At 34.6% G+C, this 26,434-nt stretch overlaps 1 protein-coding gene across 1 annotated transcript in view; it reads right to left on the reverse strand.

Moving 5' to 3' along the window:
• The window catches only part of LOC133176376 (mitogen-activated protein kinase kinase kinase 4-like), a 204,342-nt gene that overhangs the window by 139,357 nt on the left and 38,551 nt on the right, over positions 1–26,434 (reverse strand). Inside the window, exon 5 of the mRNA XM_061311501.1 lies at positions 13,780–13,937. Coding sequence (XP_061167485.1) covers positions 13,780–13,937 — 158 coding nt within the window. The remainder of the gene's footprint in view (positions 1–13,779; positions 13,938–26,434) is intronic.

Genomic DNA, 26,434 nt, shown 5'->3' on the forward strand with positions numbered 1-26,434 from the left:
CAAAAGTTATGGCCAAGGTTAAAGTTTTTCAAAAGTAGGTCAAACTCCTAGGTCAAGGTCAAAAGATCAAAGTGGTTGGTATCCAAAAAAAGGTCTTGTCACTTGTCACAATGATTACATATGTGAAGTATGAAAGCCCTAGCTTTAACCATTCAAAAGTTATGGCAAAGGTTAAAGTTTTACAAAAGTAGGTCACACTCCTAGGTCAAGGTCAAAAGGTCAAAGTGGTTGGTTTCCAAAGGAAGGTCTTGTCACAAAGATTACATACGTGAAGAATAAAAGTCCTAGCTCTGACCGTTCAAAAGTTATAGCCAAGGTTAAAGTTTTTCAAAAGTAGGTCAAACTCCTAGGTCAAGGTCAAAGGGTCAAAAATATGATATCCAGAGGAAGGTCTTGTCACAAGGAATACACATGTGAAGTTTGAAACCCCAGGCACCAACTGTTCAAAAGTTATGGCCAAGGTTAAAGTTTTTCAAAAGTAGGTCAAACTCCTAGGTCAAAGTCAAAAGGTCAAAGTTGTTGGTATCCAAAGGAAGGCCTTGTCACAAAGAATACACATGTGAAGTTTGAAACCCCAAGCACCAACTGTTCAGAAGTTATGGCCAAGGTTAAAGTCTCATAAAATTTTGCAAAAGTGGGTCAAACTCCAAGGTCAAGGTCAAAAGGTCAAATATGATGGTACCCAAAGAAAGGTCTTGTTACAAGGAATACACATGTGAAATATGAAAGTCATAGCTCCAACCAATCAAAAGTTATGGGCAAGGTTAAAGTTGAAAACAGACAGACAGACAAACAGACAAACAGATAAACAGACAAACAGATAAACAGACAAACAGACAGACAGGACAAAAACAAAATACCCCTGGGATTTTTCGATCTGGGGGCATAAAAATATGAAGCAATAAAATTCCCCAAAATTCACTTTTTTGTCCGTTCAAGTCAATTCTTTAAATCTAAGCCAAATTTTATATACGAGTTCTCTTACAAAAAATACTAGATTTTGAAGTGACCCTATTTTACATTATTGTGTTGCACTCCTGACATCTGATATGTATTTTATTTAACGTTGTTTTTAAAAATTATAACACACAATAACCCATTCTTGCTTTGTTAATCAACTTGTCGTTTTGATATTTTTCATTGTTAATGGCAGGTTTTTCATATTTTGAAGACCTTAAAACATGATTATTTGCAAAGTGTAATATATATAAATTGTATTTAAAACTATATGTGAAATGATGAAAACTATTCCCTGAATTGACAGTAAAATTTCTGTAATTTGTTGATAGACATTGTGTTTTGAACATCAAATAGTATCAAACATTTTTTTTTCAACTTATTTTTTAGTAAAGATAGTTAAAAAGCATTACCGTAAGTTTTGGAAGATAGGACGATACTTTTTTCTCAGAACCGTTGGGGTCGTCTTATTTAACGAATCGACCTATCTAAGGCTCAAGTTTACGAGAAATGTCCTCAAATCAGTAAAATTTATGTCAATTTCAAAGCAAATCTGTGCCATTTTCGTATTTTTTAAAATTATTTTACCGAGAAAAAAAATAAACAATAAAGAAATAAATATTTATTCCATTGATTTCTTACAAAACAAGTTCCATTTAATATCCGTCGATGTACAAAAAAAAAATTAATATATCATCTAGTAAATAATGTCTCAAAGTATATTTACAACATGCTGTGTCCATCTTGTGAAGTTGGAAGTCGCAATCTTTTACTAAAAATAAAACCGCAACCGTATCAAAGTTTAAAATATGGAAGAGTTTTCACAATCACAATTGTAATCTTTTTTTTTACCATTTATTTGTAACAATTAATTGAAATAGTATACCTAAATATTTTTTCATTGTCTTGTGACATTTATTTAAATGTAAAATGCGTGAAATAAATTTTTGCCAGTAAATTCCTAAATTAATTTACCAAATATACCGCTAGTCATAAATATTTTGTTTTATATCCCAAGGGGTACACTGAATTATACAAAGATTGGCTTCTAATAGAATTTTAATTGTCTGACAGATAAAGGGATATACACTGCATGTGTACACTATTAAAATGCTGTACTCATAAAAATGCCAGTTTATTTTCTCCATACATTAATATTACGGGTTAAGTTAAAGAGGTTTACATGTTCTGATATGTAGTATCTATGTAAGAATCTCTAGAAAATCGATAAACAAAGCCTCGTCCTATCTTCCAAATTCGTCCTATCTAAGGATTTTTTAAAAAATTACGGCTGAAAATGAGCCTTTCGACCTATATACCCCATCGACATATACCCCAAAAATTACAGTAATATTGAAAATCTGTAATCATATAAAACATGGAGGTAAATATGATATGCGGTAAACATGTATTACTAGATGTCTACTGCATAGGTATGGATAGAGATGATAATCTTATTAAATAGTAATCAACGTACACACTGCATACAAAAATCGCCAGCCGGATTTTTGGTAACTGAAATGTGCTATTCAACTTCTGTACAAATGTTACTTTATTCTGAGATTTATCTTATCAAAAATGTGTCGTACGGTTAGGGAAAAAAATACAATAGCGAATTTAGAACGGGATCGATGTATAGGGCAAAGCTCTCTCATAGTCAAAGTTTATGTGAAAATGTTATCCTGATTTTAGAGGAAAAAAAATATGACTATTAGAAGAAAATCCCTGCCCTCTATTAAGCTATATTATTATTTAAATGTGTAATTTACATGTAGGGAGAGGGTGTAATAAGTTTTCATAACTTGTGCCCAATCCTTTTGTAATTATAAATTACAATAAAATATGTTCAAACCAAGCTATATTATGTTTGCTCCCCCCCCCCCTTTTTCTTCTAGAAAGCAATATGAATCAGCTGAAAAATTAATCAAAAGTATGTGGCTTTATATGCTATGTTATTGTAAAATTTTTTAAAAAAAAGTTATAATCTAAAGGTGTCTGAAAAAGGATAATTTATGAAGTAAGTTTGTAATCCGTATTGTGGTGAAACAATGTATATGGATTTGGCTGGAAGTCAGTTGAGTGTGTTATACACTTGATGTAGACAGGGGTAAAGAATTTGAAAGGTGTGATAAACACACAGCACCCCTTGGTCCTCTGGCTGTGACCCAATATACTATTAAAACAGGTGTGAACTCGGAACTGACCATAAGAATGTTTCAAATCACAAGATCTTTCCGCATAAACAGACTTTCAGGGGCACCTAGCGTCGCTAGATTTTTATTCACAAGTAAAGCACGAGGAATTCTGAATGACAGTATTTTTGACTGTGACTTGTCTATTACAGCTGTGGCTAAAAATGGCGATTGTGTTATGCGTGGATTTTTTTTCTTTTCACAGCGAAGGCTGTTTACATTCAGACAAATTAGAAAATTTCTTTAAAAGTTTAAATTAGTTATTTGAAAGACTGAAATTTGGATTTTTGGGGGTAAAATCCGTGTTCATGAGATATTTACACTTACCTGCCTCCTTAACTATTTGCAATTTCCCTCTAGTTCCCCATACAATGCGTCGATTTCTGTTAAAATAACTGATTCGTGAATACCATATCTTGGTACACACGTTTCCTTGATCTTTACATGGGGTTGAATCATAAACTCCAATTTTAACCCTTCCCTTAGGGTTTCTAATACCCATTGATCCTGAGTGATTGGTCCACTTCCTGTGGAATGCTAACAAACGTGCCCCTACCTGGGGAAGCATATTTACAGACTGTTTGTTTACAAGATTCACTTCCTTGGAGTTGGAAATCCTTTCTGGCCCCCAAAGGTTCTCCTGGAAAAAGAATTCTTCCTGTTTCCCTGTCCTGCACGAAAATTGTCCTTGCCCTGATCAGAACTCAAGGTAATACTTGTCTCATTTGATTTAGCCACTTTAGCAGAAAGAGCAGAGGTCTCACTTACATCTGCTTTCCTCTTCCTACTGAACTCGGTGGAGTTCGTACTATCTCTACTCTTGAAGTTCTTATTATACCCCTTTGATGTGTTGTAAACATTTTGGGTTTCTCTTGCATCTCGTAGATTCTCTGCAGACGTATGGAGAGATTCAAAATATTGTCCATTAAACAACTGGTTGCCAAAAATAGGGAGTTTCAGCAATTTTTTCTCTGTTGCCTTGCTAATAAAGTCTACATTTTTAAGAAAAACTTTTCTTCTACTCGAGACTGAATTTGCCATTACTCTTGCTGTCAAATCGGCCATACTTCTGAAACAGTTGATGAGAGCTTTACGTCCTTCCACTCAATCATCCTCACATTCAGCCTCATCTAAAAATGCTGCTATCATAGTACCATAAGAAATGGCCCTGAATAAGGCTCTTGCTGAATTGTCAATCCGCCGAAAGTCATTGTCTAACTCCTTATGAAAAGGAGAGAGATTAACTTTTGATTTTCCAAAACTACCTTTCTGGCCTACTACTAACCCCTCCTCAATATTGTCATCTAATTTTGGAGGATTACAAAAGGCGTCAAAGTCATCTTTTTTTCACCATAAATGCTTTATCATCTCTGCCACGTACTGACCTATTTTTCAAATGCCCCAAGGTAGCTTCTTTTTCAACTGTTTTAATCATATCAATGAGTGTTCCTTCAATAGGCATTTTGAGGAGAGACTTTTTCTTGTCATTCTTATCTCCTTTCAATCGAGAAGAAATAAATGATTTTCTCTCATTTTCCAATGGATCCTCAGCTTCAATATCAATATTGAGAACCTTTGCCATCTTAGAAACAAAACAGTTCCACTGCAGAGGATCTGAAGAATCTGGTGCACCATAGGCACCTCTACTGGCGCATCTGAATTGGTATACAACCCTGCGATAGATGCATTTGAACCTATATCCTCAAAATCATTGTCTTGTGCATTAACAGACAAAACATCAGCAACACTGGACTCAAAGGACGACATTTGTTCATCATAAGACTTAAACTTGTCAAAATGAGGTCTGCCTATGGCTGCCGTTTTGGAATTGGTGCTCTCATTTCCTCTGGTCAACCTTACCTCGCCTACTGATACGTTCTGTTGATCATAAAAATTTTCATCAACATCCTTATGTTTAAGTAGCAATTCAACCTGCTGTCTTACTTGGTCTTGAATAATTGCTGATAAATCAACAACCTCTGATCCACATTTAATACGGTCGCCATTGTTGTTCGACTCGTGGACTGCCGCCTCCACAGACGGACTTGCGTCCTGCCCTGCCATACCGTCTCCACAGACGGATTGAGGCACCTTACTGTTCATTTTAATAGTCTTCTGTACGCTTTTCTCAATCATTTTAGTTACTTTATCCCGCCGTTCCTTTGACCATGTTTTACATGTGTCACATGGAAAGGCCTCGTTGCAGAGACGATGTTTGTAACAAAAAACGTGATCGTCTAATATGTTCATCTTACCCGAACATTTAGAACAGTCCTTAAACTCATTCTCCATTTTTAGAACGCGACACACACTTCCAAAAACGCCAATATAAACTTTTATTTGCACTGTATGAGGAAAACCGCATGTCCAATATGGCGTCGAGAGAAAAACTGAAGAGTTATAGTTAAGGGGGATAACTGGAGGTAATACCGTAGTGACTCTAAAAATTTATCGACGCATTGTATGGGGAACTAGAGGGAAATTGCAAATAGTTAAGGAGGCAGGTAAGTGGAAATATTGAAATGAACTGGGGTTTAACAATTATTTTGTCGGCACGACCAATCGGTCTAGTTCAGGTAAATTTTATACTACAGAACCAGTCATTTACAAACCCTGCCGATATTTAATCTCACTATCAGTAGTACGATTGTCTTTGCACAATGTCTTTTAGATTTTAAAACGATAATTAAATATGTATGTATAAATCAAAGTGATCGTTATTAAATTTCAAAATATTCTTACTATCAGAACCAAACGATCTTTCTCTGTAATATCATTGACATGACCAACTAACCCACAAATTGTGGTCTGAACATCCATGGGACACAAATTTCACAATTTTGTAGAAAGCTTGCTGCTCATTATAATCATGTAAACAGTATCCATGGGGAAAGAAGTAGATTTTCAGATGTGTACCAAGTTTCAAATTATATGACCAACTCAGTTCCATACTATGGACCAAGGGTTTATAAATTTTACATTTTAGTAGAGAGCTAGCCTAGGTGTTGATGATAGTTATGCAAACAGTTTGCCTGTAGTATGTCCGAGAAAAAAGATTTCCAAATATGAAAGCAATGAACCACAAATAAGGACCTTATCCATGACCTGGAGGCCAAGAAATTTACAATTTCGTAGAGGGCTAATTACTTATTTTTATTAATTTTATGCAAACAGTGTTCAGAGAAAAGAAGTTCAAGAACTAATGTATTTTCAATACAGGACCAACTTAACCCCACCCTAAAGCCTGAACCCTGGGTCCAGAGGTCAGGGTTCGAAATTCACTATACACAACTCGCAAAACGCGAGTTAGAATTCCCAAATTGCGAGTTAAAAATTAGGTAACTCGCAAAAACTTGCGAGTTGATTTTTTTGCATTGAAACTGTAGCAAAATTATATAATATGACAGAACACAATGCTTTTGATTTAAATCAGTAATTTAAATAAAAGTCACACTGTAGTTGTATTTTGTGTATTGTACAGTAGTTACTTTTTCCTTAAGTTACATGTATTTAATTTATATAAGTTTAACTTTTTATGAAAATTGCGAGTAGTCTTATAAAATTGCGAGTTCACTTTCTTGGTACTCGCAATTATCTGCGAGTTGTAATTTTAGGGAGTTTCTAACCCTGAGAGGTATGAAGTTTTCAATTTTGTTAAAAGCTTGAGAACTCTTTACAGGCTACTTCTGATATATTGAAATTGAAGGGACCATTGGAACATTCTGTTCAATATAAGCAAAGTTCAAAATAAGTGATATTGGAGATGAAGATGTTTTAAAATCCTGATCCTGATACAATGAAAACATATTAGGTGAATTTATACATATAGTAAGAGCAATTGAAATTTCAACATTTATTAAAACAAATCAAAACATGAAACTACAATGTTCACAATCACTCAACAAGCTAAAAAATTTACACAAAAAACAAATCTATCATACATCCATCTTGTTTTATACAAGATATCTTTGGCCTTCTCGGGGGCTACTCACATATACAGTAAAAACAAATTCCTGGGTTGACACCATCAGGAAATTATTACACTGAAACCATAGAAACCTGATTGACACCATCAAGTGGTGAGTAAGGGTACCCGGGTTGACACCATCGGGTTTTAATAAATGGAACCTGGGTTGACACCATCAGGTTTAATTTTGAGATACCTGGGTTGACACCATCAGGTTTACATGAAATGACCGGGTTGACACCAGCGGGTAGCTATATTTAATTAATTACATAATGCAGGAAAATTAGATTGTTGAAAAAACCTCCAAAAGTGGTATCTGTGGCATCTGTGAACAGATGTAGATCGGCAGCATCAGTAGTAGCATTGTCCATGAAAAAAGATCTACCATTCCATCCTTTTAGGAATTTGGACCAAATCTGCAGGTCAAGTCTACATTCCGAATTCATAGTGATATGATGATGTAATTTCCGAGCTTTAGATGAAAGTGTGATCAGGTATGACACAAATGACCTACCCGGAAGAACCACACGACTGGCAAAGATTAGGTGACCTAGAAGACTAAGAAGTTCACATTTTGTGCAGGATTTCCGGTTTGAGAACTGTTGTACTAATTCAGATAATCTGATTAGTTTTTCTTCAGGTAACCTGGCCTCCATTCTTTCGGTATCAAGGGTAAATGCCCAGGTATTCAAGTTCTGTACATGGTCCCATTGTTTTCTTAATTGATAAAGGAATACCAAGTCTAGCAAATACATGGTGTATCAAGGCCATTGTTTGCATTGCTTCAAAGTCTGGCTTTTCTTACTCAGTGGTTCTTGAGAAGATTTTAAAAACTTTTTCCTATATATTTTAATGTTAAACTTAGATTCCCTAAAGTGGCCCCACCCTACCATCAGGGGTCATGATTTGAACAATTTAGCATCTACCCGGGATGCTTCCACAAAAGATTCTGCTTCACTTATCCAGTGGTTCTTGAGAAATTTTTTAAAAGATTTTCCCCATATATTTTTATTGGATTCCCTATTGTAGCCCCACCCTACCCCCCTGGGTCATGATTTGAACAATTTAGAATCTACAATACTTGAAGAGTTTCAGCTTTTCTGGCCCAGTGGTTCTTGAGAAGATTTTTAAAGATTTTTCCTATATATTTCAATGCAAAAATTGGATTCCCTACTGTGGCCCCGCCCTACCCCTGGGGGTCATGATTTGAACAATTTAGAATTTCCCCAGGATGCTTCCACAAAAGTTTCAGCTTTTCTGGTCCAGTGACTCTTGAGAAGAAGATTTTTAAAGATTTTCCCCATATATTTTAAATTGGATTCCCTATTGTAGCCCTCTTGGTCTTGATTTGAACAAACTTGAATCTACACCACCTGAGGATGCTTCCACATAAGTTTCAGCTTTTCTGGCCCAGTGGTTCTTGAGAAGATTTTTAAAGATTTTTCCTATTTATTTCAATGTAAAAATTGGATTCCCTATAGTGGCCCCGCCCTTCCCTCGAGGGTCATAATTTGAAAAATTTAGAATCTACACTACCCCAGCATGCTTCCACAAAAGTTTCTGCTTTTCTGGCCCAGTGGTTCTTAAGATTTTTTAATAACCCCACTCTATTTTTGCCTTTTCTTGATTATCTCCCCTTGGAAGGGGGCCTGACCCTTCATTATGATTATTTCAGCACCCCTTCAGACAAAGAAATTGTCCACCGATTCCAAAGCATTTGTTATTACAGTAACAGCACTTATTATTTACTGCCCTTATTAATGGCTTTGTTTTCATTCTTATAATTGAGCAGTCGATAAATACCATTATATAATATTATATTATACATCATCTTTCGTATGTAAAGGTGTGTGTTGATTACAACTCATTAAACTGTAAAACGCTTGTTAAATGAAATTTTACTTCATCTTTATATTTATCGGCCTCTTCTTTTATTAATTAGGAGTTATAAAAGGAAATACTAAGCCTGTTAAAACTTTAATATGTTATAATAACTTGTGCTCTGTAGAAAATAAGATTTTCTCCGTGAAGTTTACCGCAACATATAAAGTTATGATTAACTTTGCTAAACAAACATTGAAGTCAATCTGTTCAAACTAAAATTCAACAATATCTCGTGCTTTGTTGAAATAAAATTATTTCTGCAGGGATTAAGACGACCTATAATGTCAAGATTGCCGTTAGCTAAAAAGAAAAAAAAATAATGCAATAAATTCTCATGCTTTGTTGAATAAAATCATTTACACACAAAGATTACCACAATGTTTAAGTTCAAGATTGTTGTTGATGGCTTAAAAAAAAATATTTAGCCTGTTATAAATTTAATGGAAGTGTTAGAATCTCTTGTGCTTTGTTGAAATAAAATTATACCACAATTTTTTAAGTCCACATTGCCGTTAGCTTTGAAAAAAAATAAGTATAATGCAAAAATATTTTGGCTTTTAAAATTTAATTTTTTTTTCTGCGAAGAATACCGCCATGCATAAAAATGAGGACTACCGTAAGCTAAAAAAAAAAAATTCACGTATGAAAAATTCTCGTGCTTAAATTCAATACATTATTTCCACAAAGATTTTAAGTAAAAACTACCACGATGTGAAAAAGACATGATAACCGCTTGGTCAATTTTTGGACTGCGTATTATATAACCAAACAGCATTTTTTCCCCAAATTTAAGGCCCCAAAAGGGGATGTGTATTTTACACCAATGCATACTATATTCGGCAAATACGGTAAAGAAGAAAGATGCATCTACAGTCTACTTGTGTAAAAAGTCTAGTCAGACCAAAACTGCAGGAGGAGTAAAGTTTTAAAAGAATTCGAAGAAATGTCTATTTTAAGTAGCAATGGCAAAACTATTTGTCGAAATCAGAAATCAATATAAGAATTATGTATCTTAGTATATAAGTGTACTTGTGTATGAAGTTTTATTGTTTGTTTGTTTTGTTTATTTTTTAACGTCCCTCTCGAGAATTTTTCACTCATATGGAGATGCCACCTCTTGCCGGTGGAAAGCTGCAAATTTTGACCTATGCTCAGCACTTAGGGCCATTGAGCAGTGAGAGATCTTTTTCGTGCCTGCACCTACTGCGACAGGGACCTCAGTTTATACTGTCTCATCCGAAGGACCGGTCTCCAAGTCCCACAGTGGGATTCGAACCCACGAGGTAAGGATCTACTATGCGACTCTAGAGCGTACGCTCTAACCACTGCACCATGCGGGCGACCCAAGTATTATTGGAACTGGAGCAAACTGTAGGAGGAATAGTGTTTTGAAAGAATTTCAAAGAAATTTCTATTCTTAGTAACCGAAGCAATACCATTTATCAAAATCAAAAACCAATAAATGGAATTATGTTTCTTAGTATAGTCTACATGCGTACCAAGTCTTACTGAAACTGGATCAAAACTGTTGGAGGAGACATTTTGTAAAATTTCAAAAAAAAAAAAAAATATTTTTAGTAATCATGGCAACACAATTTCAATCTATAGTATTTTTTTGTGTCTTAGTATATCCTACTTACGTACCATGGACTAAAACTGTAGGAGTAGCATTTTGAAAGAATTTCAAAGAAATTTTTATTTTATGTAACAACGGAAACATCACTTGTCAAAATCAAAAACCAATGAATAGAATTATGTATCTTAGTATAGTCTACTTGTATACCAAGTGTTATTGAAATTTAGACCAAACTGTAGGAGAAGTAGCGTTTTGTAAAATTTCAAAGAAATTTCAGTTTTAAGTAAACATAGCAACACTGTTTGTTGAAATCAAAAATCAATATATAGAATTATGTTTCAAAGTTTACTCTTCTTGTGTACCAGGTCTAATTGAAATTGGACCAAAACTGTAAGAGGAATAGCATTTTGAAAGAAATTTCTATTTTTATTTACTATGGCAACACTGCTTGTCAAAATCAAAAACCAATAAATAGAATTATAGTATAATCTACTTCTGTATTAATTCCTAGTGATAATGGGCCAAACCTGTAGCAGGAGTACAGTTTTAAAAGAATTTCAAAGAAATATCTATTTTTAGTTACCATGGCAACACTGTTTGTTGAAATCAAAAACTGATACATAGAATTATGTATCTTAGTATAGTTTATTTATGTACCAAGACTTAATAAAATTGAGCCAAAACTGTACGAAGAATAGGGTTTTGAAAAACTGTTTACAGATTGACAGATGACGGACACCTTACTAATAATGCATAAGCCCTTCTGGTCTTTGACCAGTAGAGCTAAAAATGAAGTAAGTAGAAATAAATATGCAAAACTGTGGTAAGTTTTATATATTTTTATTTTTATTTGTAAATTTGTTAGGCAGCTGCTATAGTCACCTATTTCACCTTCATTAACTTTTTTAGTGTAACCAGCTACATGTCTGTTCGTAACTGGACTGACTGTCACCAACAATGCATGTGCGTTAAAACAGCTTGGCATCAAAGTTAAATCATAGTTAAATTTGGTCGATGTAATATAGAGTAAGCAAGGTCATAGCCAAGTCAACATTACGTTCACAATACTTCTTATGCATCATGCTAGTTTTTTAATTTATTTACTTGTATTGAAAAAGAATTAAATATTCAATTGTTTTAAATTATATATGAAATTGACACCCTTTCTTAAATTTAAGTTAAGTTACATTAGATTTCGTGTTAAAATTATAATTCTGTTTTGAAAAAAAAAAGATTCATAATATTTTATAACAAATATTGCACATTCACAAAGTGGGAAGGGTTCAATGCAAATAAGTTTTGCGTATAACTCGAGACTGTGATGTTTTCAGTTTATCTTAATTTGTTTTTTTTTGACAAATGTTCATTCGCTTTGTCAGCTTAGCAGACATAGCATGATAACCAAACGTCTATTTAATTGAAATAGAAATGCCAATACAAAAAATAACAATACAATAGGGACATTTTTAATTCTTTTTCCCCCAATGTGTAAGCCTATATCAGCAAGCAAAGACTGTAGATGTTTTATGATATATACAATTTAATCAAGGATTGAAAAGAATTGTTTTCAGAAGATAATTTTTCCTATTCTCCAGTTTACCAAGTTCTCTCTCTCCCCTCTCTCTCGGACGATAGTGAGCCCGTCTGAATCCCCGCTTGTCACGTTCTACATTTAATTTAATTAACAGACACTCTTTCTTAGCTTTCTAATCATCATCTTTTAACTCTCAGACAATTTTTCTGTCTCTTAAAGTCTATTTAATCTCATATTTTCATAGTGAACATAAAAATCTATGATTACTGTGTACAATTTATTTACAATGAGTAGTGTTTGTAACCTAGGCCCCACTAGTATTTCAAAAGTATCCCAAAAATGAAATTTTGCATTTATCTACATCCCCCCCCCCCCCCCCCACTACGAAAAACTATACAATTTGTTTACCAGTATTAAATAGAGATAATCATTTTCTTTAATGCATAATACGAATAGAGGAATTAAAACGTTGAGATTCAACATTTATTAGTTCTAAATATGTGTATAAGGTTGTTAAGACACACTTAAGTTACCTCTATGGGCACCTAAGTTTTGCTAAGACTGTCAAATCTTAGCACGCTTCTAGTTAACTGTCAAATCTTAGCACGCTTCTAGTTAACTGTCAAATCTTAGCACGATTCTAGTTAACTGTCAATCTTAGCACGCTTCTAGTTAACTGTCAAATCTTAGCACGCTTCTAGTTAACTGTCAAATCTTAGCATGCTTCTAGTTAACTGTCAAATCTTAGCACGCTTCTAGTTAACTGTCAAATCTTATCATGCTTCTAGTTAACTGTCAAATCTTAGCACACTTCTAGTTAACTATCAAATCTTAGCATGCTTCTATAATTATGGTCTTAAGTTTAAGACTGTACTTAAGTCCTTCTTAAGCATGGTCTTAGACTTAAGTACCCTTTTGTTATGACCCCTGGTTTAATAAAACATAATTATAGATTTCTCCCTCAAAGTTCAATTTTTGGGGCAAATATTGGTCATTACTGAATATAGTCCTTTCCATATGTGACCTTGTATCTATTTATTTAGCAATAATTTATTTACACATTAAGATTAACAGTGTTGTTGATTTTCTAGTGCTATATCATATATATATATTTACATTTCCAAATATTTTCCTTAAGATTCTTTGCAAATTAGAATACTGTTAATTTTCTCATGAACTACCATGGATGAGCATGAATATCTCCATTGTTACGTCATAATACTGTACTTGACGTCAAAACTATAGTGCAAACTGTTTTGCTTTAAAAATGACAGTTAAATTGTGGCAACTCATCAGAAAAATAATGTAAATAAAAGAAATGAATTTAATTTTTGAAAATTCATGAGGTACATAAACTACAATGCTTCACGCCAGCATATTTATCATGAAGCGCTAAAGCGCTTCATGAAATATGCTGGCGTGAAGCGTTGCAGTTCATTTTCTCATGAATCTTCAAAAATTAAATTCATTTCTTAAATTTCCCCCAGAGAATTTTAGCTTATGCACAACAGACAAAAGAAAAAATCAGAATTTTTTCCCCTCCAATTTTATATCAGCTTTGGTGAGAAATCTGACGGTGAGAACAACTACGAGTAATACCAAAAATGACCTATAATGTTCAAAGAGAAAAAAAAACTATACACTAAGAAGAGAAAACTCTGGTGTGTACCTGAACCGTTTGCCAGCCTCTGCCTCCCCACCAATCACATGAGGACATATCTGTTTGGTGAAAAGCCACTCTGATTCTAAAACATTCTTCAAACTAAGTGAGGCTTCTGGAAGACTCTGCAGCGCTAACATCCAGCTTTGTAAATATGTGAAGTATACCTTATAAAAGTAAACAAAGTGCATAATTAATAAAGGATATAATCATACAAAGAATGATTATAATTAAAAAACAGAAAGCAAATAGAATATAGAGCATTAGGCCTAAGGAATTCAAAGTAGAGGCATTTGCAAAATTAAATTTAACTATCAGAAGTGTGAAGAAGCTTACAATATGATATCCCTACTGCCACAAATCAATCTTCTTTCTTACCAAGATACAAACAAGATAGACATTTGAATTTTTTCTGCTTTCTGCCAGAGACCTGAACCTTGGTCACAGTCAAGCACATTTTCAGATGATAGTCCAGAACTATTAACCGAGTTATAATGTCAATACAACAAGAGGCCCATGGGTCACCTGAGCATAATGGCTAGGAAAAAGAACAAATCATGCTTCTAGTTAACTGTCAAATCTTAGCACACTTCTAGTTAACTATCAAATCTTAGCATGCTTCTATAATTATGGTCTTAAGTTTCAGTATTGAAAAGTTTACATCAGGAAGGGGTTGGGGTTGGGGGGGGGGGGGGGGGGGGGGGGGTTTGAAATTTAAACTGCCTGAGGATGCATCCATATCAATATAACAAATGGCTTTGCTATTCTTGAGCAGAAGATTTTTGAAGATTTTTAAGGTCTTCCGTTTCCAACGGAAGACCTTCTACTGATTGTGATGATTAAGATTATTCTTTTTTTTTTTTCCTAGACGCCAACTTTGACGCTTCATATCTTCCTCATTTTTAAACAGATTTTGTTCAAATTTTCAGAGCTTTTAGACTTTACAAAACACTGTCAGAATACCGTAATACAATCCGGAAATTACCTTTTGTTCACGAGTTATTCCCCTTTGATTGAATTTTGCATGCCTCCGATTTCCAGACAAAGGCTCAGAAATGGTTATAATTGGAGCACAAAACCCTTTGAAATTGAAAAGAGGAAGCATTGAAGTTGTGCACATCGGTTTTTGTTTTTTGATTTTTGCATTAAAAATGGCAAGGGCTTTCATATTATACTATTTAAAAGGGGCTGGCCCCTATGATTAGGGATCTTGGGCCCTTAAAAGTTTTTGCTTTATAACTCAAAAACGGTAAATATTTCGATCTGGATCTTGGGAACAAAATTGTTCTTTTACACCTTTTTGATCTAATGAAAATGTTGTTTTGTTTGAGTATACCATGGGTATTGCGTAATACGTATTAGAAAGCTGGCCAGGTAAACAGGTAACGTTTTTCATTCGGCAAGGAAATCAGACCTCTTCATGTGTATAACTTAAACAGACTTGCTATCAATAATATACCCTGCGGTATTTAATGTTAATTTTCTTTTTAATAAGGTTTAAAACGTGGTTTATGGTTCACTATTAAATTATTTATTACAACTAGTCTTTCTTTTCTTCTTTTTTAAATTAGATTAATAGTGTTCAAAAGCGGAGAATATTAAATCTATCTTTCTATGTTTATTATTACAACAAACTTTGTAAGTGATTTTAAACTGTATGCATTGAATAATTCACGATCATTAGCTGTATGCATATTACGGTCTCCATGTTCAGCTCGATGTTTAGTTATGTAACCCAACGCACGAATCCCATGCCTTTGATCGAGGTCACCAGTGTACTAGCCACCTGTGGCCATAAACAAAGCTAGTATTTGTGATCGCGTATAATGTCAATTTTGTACAAAGAGCTATTAATTAATGGAAAGTTATGTTTTTAATTATATCGAATCAGTAAGATTACTTTACCGATCTTTTATAATCTTAATTCCAAACAATGGTGCATAAAAATCATTTTGAATTTTAATCGCTGTTTTTGTCTGTTCACGCAACAATACATTTACATCAAAATATTTCGAAAAAGCTGCCGTAATTAAAGTTGTTAGTTAACATCTTACTGATCTCAAGAAAACGTTATTTTGTTTGAGTCTTGTGTTCTAAATGAGCTAGAAGCATAACACATATACAGGTAAGCGTTTTCATTCAGCAAGTAAACAAGAGCTCTTCATGCGTGTAATTAAAATAAACTTACTATAAATAATAAACCTAGCTACATTAGATGCAATATTCTTTAGAATCGGGTTCTTGAAGTGTTCTGAGCTTTATTTCTAAATTATTTACTGACAACTTTCCCTTTTATTTCGTTTGTTTTCAAATTTGGATAAACCAGTCTACTTAACAGGGAAAAAGGATAACCTTTTCTTCTTATCATATAAAAACAAACAATAAAGTTAGAAAATAAAACAAAACTTTAAACATAGACCATTCACAGCCATTAAGTACACACCTTTTACATTCACCTTGTGTGTTTACAATTATGTAACCCCTCCCTCGATAGCACGTGGCAAAGGAGGTCACCGGGGATCATTCGGCGTGTGATCCAGCGACCTAAGGTCATACACAAAACAAACCATAGAATGGCCTTTCCAAATACATTTTGTAAACTAAGTGATGAATGGATAAATATGTTGAATCTTTCAGATTATTTTATAATGTCTTTGATTAAGTCGCTAGTACATTTCAATTTATATTTTATTCGCTGAATTACAAGAAAGTTGCATATTAATTTTATTTTTATAAACATTGTATTTCTCGATATCGAGATAATTGCGCTTTGTGAAAAATTACTTTAAAATCATTCAGAATCTTTCATATTATTTCATCTTACTGTTTATCACTCGCTCATTTTAATCAACTAGTCTTAACTGACTTCAAATTCAATGCATTTTGAATGCCAAAAAGACCACTTTGTTTGCGTATTAAAGAAACAGTTTATTTATCTCTCTAATGTTATTATTTAACGAGTTGCTATTTCTTTCATGAACATTAAACAGCATGTATATAATTATCATGATAATTGTACGTAGAGGTCACATTTTTAATTGTCAGGAAAATCGAAAATAAAATTAACTACTTTTGAGTTTGTATTATTTTCTTCCTAACTTACAATATTATTGCATACAAAATACTAGGTCGGACGCAAGTAACCTAAATATTTCACTTGTATTTGAAAATTCTATCGAGCGTCGAATGAATTTTACCCGTTAAAAAGTGTACAAAAAACCTTCCTATGCTTTGGGAATCAATTGGCTTAGATAGTCTACTCCGACATGTGTTGACAAAACTCACGCAATGAGAAGCCATACATTTCAAACTTGTGACCTCTTGGTCAGTGCATGTGAAGATTACGCACGACAATTAGTGTCTGGAAAACGAAGTATGTTTTATAAATGATTTGACAGGTTAAGATTTGTTCTCATTCCAAATTAAATACAAGTTTACACAATCCCGTTATTTCTTTGTTATTTTATACCGTCAGTTATATTAGAGATTGTTTTAAAAACGTGTTGTTTAGGAAGATTAACCTTATGCATTTGTTTTATTTCATCTAATAAACTGAATTTTCCCATGATACGAATTATTGGTACATGCATGTAAGTACGCGTAAATGCGGTCTTATTTGTTTATGTGGAAGAGCGCCCAAAATAAATACACTTCGAACTCTGGAATTTCCCTATTTTACCGTTTAAATCATAGGTCCGCTCAGCTGACGAGTTGTTTTAATAATGGTTATAAATTATATTCAAGTCCTGGCCAGCGATCGTTTCGCTTGGTTACATTGCAATTAAACAGGTATCTACTAATAAGATATTAAGATACTATCGGTATATATATTGTCACCTAATATGTTTTCATTGAGTGTTTTCATAAAAATAAATTGCTGGAGAATATCATGTTCTCCCTGATCATATCGATAGCGCGTAGAAACAGCGGTATATGAACACACGCTTTTGTGTACAAAGCAAACGTGTAAATCAAAAGGATGGGGAAAAACGATGAAATAAAAACATTTCTCTATCAACTGAAATTATTGTCTTTAGACAGATAAAAATAAATGAATATTCGCCTGAGAACATGTGAAAATTATACCCAAATACAATGTAACGAAGGATTTTCGGTTTAATCCGAGTACACAATAACAATGTTGTGTACATGTACATGCAGAATACCTCTTTTTTATCCATGTGTTTCTCCTTAACGGAAAAAATTATCAGTAAATTATATTATACCGAACGAGGTTGAAAAATGACGAACTTTATTTCTTAAAATTAACAGCAATTATCAGACTTTTCTCATATCACTGTAAAAATGCCCTAAAAACTAAAACCGTCTGGTTTGGCTTTGTCAACGCGTTTTAGATCGGGTTTGAGATTTTTATTAAATATCTGGAGTATTTCGCTTATTCTGCAAGTCTTTATAACAAGATTAGCTTTTTAAAAAAAAGCTGAGAGTCAGCCACTGGAATACAGAAAGTTTCTTTCTTGGTTTGTGATGGTATATGATTTGTTTTATCCATCATGTTGTGTTCATTAAAAGTCATTCGTCTAAGTTAAAATTCGCCCAGTCGTTTTCTTATTTGTAACATAATTCTGTACATAATAAATAATAAAGCATAGAATAAATTTTAGTTAAACTACATCGAGATCATTATGATGACTCCAATTAATTTCTCTTGGGCGCGGACATCAGATAAAGTTCGTCTCAGAAATGAACAAAGCCACTATGATCCCAATCATTGAACGTGTAAGAATGTATACATTTTCATTTTTACTGTTAAATTCTATAAATAATATAGATTATGATGCTGAAAAGGAAGGTAGACCTTGGGTTAGATTGTGTTAATTATTATTAGATAAAAGTTTCTTAATCGTGCAGGTTCAAGGCAATGCATGATAGGGGAAGGGGGGAGGGTGCATACTGTATGTATATTTAATTCAATTTCTAAATTTAAGCATCCATTTTAGTGTTATTAGGAAAGAAAAAAATTGCTTCCAAAATAAAGTAATAAACTGGAGGTTCAAAATATTTTATACATACAGTACGTATACCCTAAAATGATACTGGATTCCATCTCGCTCACTCTCTCTAATTGGGGGGGGGGGGGGGGGCTGTCTATAAATCCGCGCAGTTTCTCTCAACTATCGCAGTTCTACTGTGGTCAGTTTCTCACCTGTGGGCGCGGTTCACGTGCACAAGGGGCACTTACATGTACATGTCTATCATCGTGTAAATTATAAGAGTTTACACATCTTAAGTGATATTCTGATGTTTTCATAACTTTCATCATTAAAGTAAAGAGATTCTTTTTTTTTCACTGTCTTGGGACCTTTGTGCAAGTGGATTATTGTGTGAATTCCGACCCGTACCTGTTTTATGCAAGGTATTGATCGAGGGAGTCTTGCATCAGGCATTCAGAGGAATACACACAAATCCTTGAACTTGCAACGGCGATTGAGGGTATATATCAAGTGTTAAATGTGCTCTGCATATAAACTTCTCATCTTCTATAAGAAGCACTGAAATATTTTCATAGTATCATATTTCCCACTTAGAACAATCTCTTCTTTAATTTTTCGTCGAGAACGACGAAGAACAATGCAGTCTATAAATAGATCGAGGTCGCGTCTTTGTTTAGAGGTGTTTGTGAAGAATCACGCCCTTTGGTTGGAGCAAATAGCACGAGTTTCTTTAGAACAAGTCGTGTACATCTTTTTCCCAGAATTCCAAATTATGCAAGCGTACTTGCAGTTTTATCCCACCGTAACTAGTCAGCCCGCGGGCAGAGGTTCAGGGGGCCTGCAAGCCCCCTTTTTGTATCCAAAATATACACAAGATTTAATAAATCAATTTTTATGTGGCTTTGGGCCCCTACCCGACCCAAAACTGGTCGGGCCCCCTTTTCTAGATTCCTTTATCCGCCACTGAAAAAAAGAATGTGTTGTTCTCTTGGATGTCGATATCTGAATTATATTTTAATTAAACATCCTGTCTAATATATCATAGGCGCCCATAATAGGATGATTATTTGTTTTTTAAAATAAAGTGGTTCTTACAAATGTTAAAAAAAACTTACAAACGGCTAAGTAATTATTTAATTCATCTAGAACAAAAGTTAGTTTAGTTATTTGCTTACATAATCTAACTTTTATAAATTAACACGAAAGTCGTGCGATCGTATACAAATACTCAGAAGCAATTTTCATATTTAATGAACGTATATAGGTGAATAAATTGCCTCTCATCGCTATACGTATACCCCCATCCCCAAAATAAATAGAATGTTTTCCTTTGCAGCCGGTTATGTAAGTACAAGTGAGGATGGAGCTTTACAGAAGCAGGTGATGAATTCCAAGAGAAAGGCACTGCCTATTTTATATACGTGTACATTCCTAGGAACCTGGTTTTCTGAACCGATGTCACTGTTATTCAAAGACCTAGCTAGAAATTCTCTCTCTCTCTTTGAAATGCAGGCCCGTTGATTGTAAAAAAATGACAAAATAATTTCAATTTTTATTATTTACATTTGCAAATATTTTTCTTAGATGAACCTCATGATTGAAGAGAAAATATGTTCAATTCTGTACAAACTTATTAGGGGGTCAGAGGTCATGGCTGACCGTATCACACAGCGAGATGATATCTTGTCTACATATTTCTGTCCCGGTGACACTGGTTTCGGAACTTCTAAGCCGTTAAAGCGATGAAAAAGATAAAATTATTGAAACATATATATTCTTTTCTCGTTCAACAAATGATCATTAGTTCTTTCTTCGGTGTGAAGAATGTTTTTAATTAGCCTAAAATCACGCTTACCTTTTTAACCCGAAATTCCTTTGAAGGTACATGTATGTAAACTGAAGACGATATCACTGCTTTTGACTTCATATAAAGAACTCATACAATAATAGTAAGATCATTCTCAGTAGCGATCATTGGTTTTTTTTTTATTATGAATAGATATTTCCTGAACTGGACTGCTGAACAGCAATATAAGTATTCAAATGTTGGAGCGAGGTGAACTCTCAAGACCAAACAGCTTCTAGGTCACTTCGCGTCACAACATAGCATGAATACGGCGGGCCGTTCGTGTAATAAATGCAGTTCTTTTCAGAAAATTAGTCTCAAATGTAAATAAAAGTAATAAACAACAATGTTAAAAAGTTCTTGGTTGGTACCTGATCAAATCTGAGAAGCCCTTAGGGCTTCACAGGATTTGATCACGTGACCAACCAAGTTCATTTCCCAGAGAACTTTTTAACATTGTTGTTTATTTCTTAAATAAGTATCTCATCTCCCAAGCCCAAAGGCCCAAAGTAAGCTTTTCTGTTCATAATTCTTCAGCTTTGTTTGCTTTCTTGGCGTATATAAGCATTATCGTCGTTGTCGTTCTAAAGTTACTTGTAAAATTTTCTCATTTTTATCTTATCAAGAACCACTGGGCCATAACAACGAAAATTAACATAGAATATTTTTGGTAAAGTTTTGTTCAAATGAAGGGTCACATCCTCTTTTAACGGATACATGTAGTAAAAATTAGATGGGGTCCAGGCACGGATCAAGGAATTTTTTTTCCACCGGGGGGGGGGGGGGGGGGGGGGGGGGGGAGGGGATCCCAATAAAAAAATATTTCAACCCAGAAATTTCTTGACGTGCCAAAAAAAAGAAATTCTTTTCACAAACGTGAAAAACCTATTTCGTGTGTGTGTTTGTGTGCGTGTGTGTGTGTGTGGGGGGGGGGGGGTTCGTTGACTTTTAAAGCTTCATACCTAAGACTTTTCATACCATTTTAACACAGATCCGCGTTATCGAGGAAGGGTCTACATTTTCTGGGGGGGGGGGGGGATGGTTACTTTTACTTGCTTTAGTATACATTGTATACATTTAACTGCCCCCAATCCCCTCTAGATCCCCGCACGGGGTCATTTGAAAATAGTATTCTCAAGAACCCCTGGACTAGAATGAGAAAATTTCCAACATAGCATACATTCATTTTATTTTTCAAATCTTGATTCCAGGGAGAAGGTTTGGGCCGGAAAGAGTGTTCATAATTTAACATAGGAATTTATATATCCCCCCAAACGAAGTGTGTTGGTTTGGGGTGGGGGTGTTTTGAGTCTTGGAATCACACTGTCCGTCTGCCTAGCTGTCCGTCTGTACGTGATAGTTTGCCCAGGATATAACTTTGTTATGAAGAAACTGGAAGGTCATACTTGGTACAAAGATTACTAATGATCCGAGGGTGTGTCATGGTTTTGATCCAACATCATTCCGGCAAGTTCAAGGTCACTTAAAAAAAAATAGCAAAGTTTTGTCCGACTCATTTATCTGTAATAGAGAGTCACCGGAAGCTCACTGGATACAGGAATTGCTTATGACAAAAAGGGTTTGCCACGACCTTCATTCAAGGTCATTCCTGTAAGTTCAAGGTCACTGACAGAAAAGTGTAAGATTACTGTATGTGCTATAATTTTGGAAGCTCATACTAGGAACAAAGATTGCTTATGATCTACCGGTTTGAGATAACATAGTACTAGATTGGCAGAAGAAGTGGCAAAACTCGTGCCTGGATTATAAATTTATAAGGGGTGGGAGGAACACAGGAAACTTTTTCTCAGATTGCTTGAGATGGGTTTGTCCTGACCTTGAATAGAGGTTTTTCCCGCAAGTTCAAGGTCACTGGCAGATAAATATTAATTTTTTTTCAATGCTATAACTTTGTAATATAAAATCACTGGAAGCTATTACTTGACACAGAGATTGCTTATGATCCAAGGATGTGTTTTGACCTTGATCCAAGGTCTTTCTGGTAAGTTCAAGGTCACTGACAGAAAAGTGCAATATTCTTTTTCAGGAATATCTTGGTCATTGAGTATCACTGGAAGCTCATAATTAGTTCAAAGGTTGTTTTTGACCTTAAAATAGGTCATTTAGGCAAGTTCAAGGTCACTGATATAATAAGTGTAAAATTCAAAAAGGTCTAGTCGCCCACGTGGCGCAGTGGTAAGAGTGTCTCCTCTACAGTCGTGGATTAAGGAGTTGATCCTTATGTCGCAGGTTCGAATCCCACTATGGGACGCAGAGACCAATCCTTCAGATGAGACCGTATAAACTGAAGTCCCGTCTGGCAGTAGGTGCTGGCACGAAAAAGATCCTTCACTGTTCAATGGCCATGAGTGCCGAGTATAGGTCAAAATTTGCAGATCTCCATCGGCAAATATGGTGGCGTCTCCACATGATTGAAAAATTCTCGAGAGGGACGTTAAACAACATACACACAAACAAACAAACAAAAAGGTCTTTAATTTTGTAATAGAAAAAATTGCATGCATTTGCATTTCACTGAAAAGATGATAAATATATCATCCAAAGTGTGTAATGGCCTTGACTTAAATTCGAGGTCACTTAGAATATGATGTTTTGGATGAATAGTCTGAAAGAATACGTGACCGTGAATTTTTTTTTGTCGATGACATACAGATGGTGTTTGCTCTTAACCAGCTGCAGAATGTGTCCTGGCTTGACGCACGATTATTTGGGCAAGTTCAAGTTCACTGACAGGGGAAGTTTACATTCTTTTACTATCTTTCTACTGTTGAAACATTGGAAGTTGATGCCCCTTACAGGATTGTTTATAACCTTAAAATGTTGCATGACCTTGACTCAAGGTCGCTATGTTCTGTCCGGAGCTCCGACGGAAGACCTATTCGTTGCATTGCAACGAGCTCGGCTCTAGTTTTCCTATGTTTTTCTTTGTAAAAATTTGATACCCCATTGTGGTCCCTCCCAACCCCAAGGGGTCATCATTTGAACAAATTTGAATCTACACTACCTGAGGATGCTTCCATATCAATATGACTAAACATGGCTTTGCTGTTCTTGAGAAAAAGATTTTTTCCTATATATTTCTATGTAAAAATTTGATCCCTCATTGTGGCCCCACCCTACCCTCAGGGGTCATGATTTGAACAAACTTGAATCTACAATACCGGAGAATGCTTCCATATCAATATGACTAAACATTGCTTTGCTGTTCTTGAGAAGAAGATTTTTATAAGTTTTTTTCCTATCTATTCCTATGTAAAACTTTGATCCCCCATTGTGGCCCCACCCTACCTCCAGGGGTCATGATTTGAACAAACTTAAATCTACACTATCTAAGGATGCTTACATATCAATATGAATAAACAAGGCTTTGCTGATCTTGAAAAGATTTTTACAGTTTTTTTTCCTATATATTCCTATGTAAAACTTTGATTCCCCATTGTAACCACACCCTACCCCCAGGGGTAATGATTTGAACAAACTTGAATCTACAATACCTAAGGATGCTTCCATATCAATATGACTGATCATGGCCTTGTTGTTCTTGAGAAGAAGATTTTTAAAGTTTTTTCCTATATATTCCTATGTAAAACTTTGATCCCCCATTGTGGCCCCACCCTACCCCCAGGGGTCATGATTTGAACAAACTTGAATCTACACTATGTAATGAAGGTTTCCTATAAGTTTTAAATTTTTTGGGCCAGTGGTTCTTGAGAAGATTTTTAAAATATGCCACCAAATTTTCACTATTTCTGAATTATCTCCCCTTGAATGAGGGCATGGCCCTTCATTTGAACAAACTTGAACCCCCTTCACCCAAGGACGCTTTGTGGCAAGTTTGGTTGAAATTGGCCCTGTGGTTCTGAAGAAGAAGTCGAAAATGTTAAAAGTTTACAGACAGACGGACGGACAGACTACAGACAAAATGTGATAAGAAAAGCTCACTTGAGCTTTCAGCTCAGGTGAGCTAAAAATGTTACAAGAGACCCATGAGCCACAATGCTCAACTGAGTTCCTATGGCCCTTCTTGTTCTCCATTAGCAGATTCTTCTTCCTATACATTTCTATGTAAAACTTAAATAATTCATTGTAGCCCCACTCCATCCCCTAGGGTCATGATTTGACAAACTTGAATCTACACTACCTGAGGATGCTTCCATATAAATATGACTAATCAAGGCTTTCCTGTTCTTCAAAAGATTTTTAAAGATTTTTTGTATGTATTTCTTTTGCCCATTGTGGCTCTAACCTACCCCAAGGAGCTCATGATTTGAAAAAAAAACTATTACCCAAACTACCTGTGGATGCTTCCATATAAATATGATTAATCATGATTTTGTTTTTCCTGGAAAGAAGATGTTTAAAATATTTTCCTATTTTTTCCAATGTAATGGTTTGATTGCCTATTTTGGCCACATCCAGTCCCCCCTGGGGTCATGAACAAATTTGAATCTAACTATCTGAGGATGATTTTATATAAATATGACTGATCATGACTTTGTTGTTCTTGAGAAGAAGATTTTTAAAGATTTTCCTATATATACCCATGTAAAACTTAATAACCAAAGTGGCCTAACCCTATCCCTGGGGGTCATGATTTGAACGAAATTGTATCTACACTACCTGAGGATGATTCCATATTAATATGACTAATCATGACATTGCTATTCCTGGGAAAAAGATTTTAAAAGATTTTTCCTATGTTTTCCTATATAATACTTTGATTGCCCATTTTGGCTGCATCCTGCCCTCCAGGGTCATGATTTGAACAAATTTAAGTCTACACTACCTGAAGATGTTTCTATATAAAAATGACTGATCAAGGCTTTGCTGTTCTTGAAAAGAAGATTTTTTAAAAAGATTTTCCCTAGATATCCCTATGTTAAACTTTGTTGGCCATAGTGGCCCCAACCTACCCCCTGCAGTCATTATTTGAACAAACTTAAATCTACACTACCTTCATCAAGGATGCTCTGATATAAATAAACAAATCATGACATTGCTGTTCCTGCGAAAAAGATTTTTAAATATTTTTCCTATGTGTTCCTATGTAAAACTCTGATTGCCCATTGTGGCCCCACTCTACTCCTGGAGGTAATGATTTGAACAAACTTGAATCTACACTACCTGAGGATGTTTCTATATAAATATGACAGCTTTGCTGTTCTTGAGAAGAAGATTTTTAAAGATTTTTCATATATATATATATATATATATATATATATATATATGTATATATATATATTAGGGATGGCAATCGAATACAGAATTGCTAATCGGTTAACCGCAAGACGTTCTGACCGATTAACCGGTTAGTCGTATCGTATCAAAATACACATTTTTGACTTTTTTTTATGTATTTGTATTTATATACACAAGAAGACTGAAAGAGAGACGTGGTTAGAAGTTAGAAACATTCTGCTCATTGTCTTGATCAGGAAACTATATGTACATATAAATTATTTTATTTCAATTTCAATAGTTAGACAAGAAAAAAAATAAGAAAACCACGAATCTTGCATGAGAAATCAGACACAGAAAGATATCTTTCCAGTGCAGATGTCGCACAAATTCACTCTTCATTGTCACAGTAATCAAAACTTTGTCCGAACTTTAACTTAAACAATGTTTTTCTAATAATATAATAGGGAACGGCAAAAGATTGATACGTATACTTACTCATTAAAAGTGCTCCATGGAGATTATGTAAAATCAAAAGTATTACGGGAGGGTCAGGGTACCAATATAATGTTTTTAAAAACAGTAATTAATACTTCACAAACTGATCAATTATTACCTCGCGATCTCAATCCGGAGAGCCATAATTACCTCCAAATCAGCTTAA

Source organism: Saccostrea echinata, unplaced genomic scaffold (assembly GCF_033153115.1).
Source record: "Saccostrea echinata isolate AGI-Se365-2 ecotype Australia unplaced genomic scaffold, CSIRO_AGI_Sech_v1 ptg000075l, whole genome shotgun sequence".
NCBI lineage: Eukaryota > Metazoa > Mollusca > Bivalvia > Ostreida > Ostreidae > Saccostrea > Saccostrea echinata.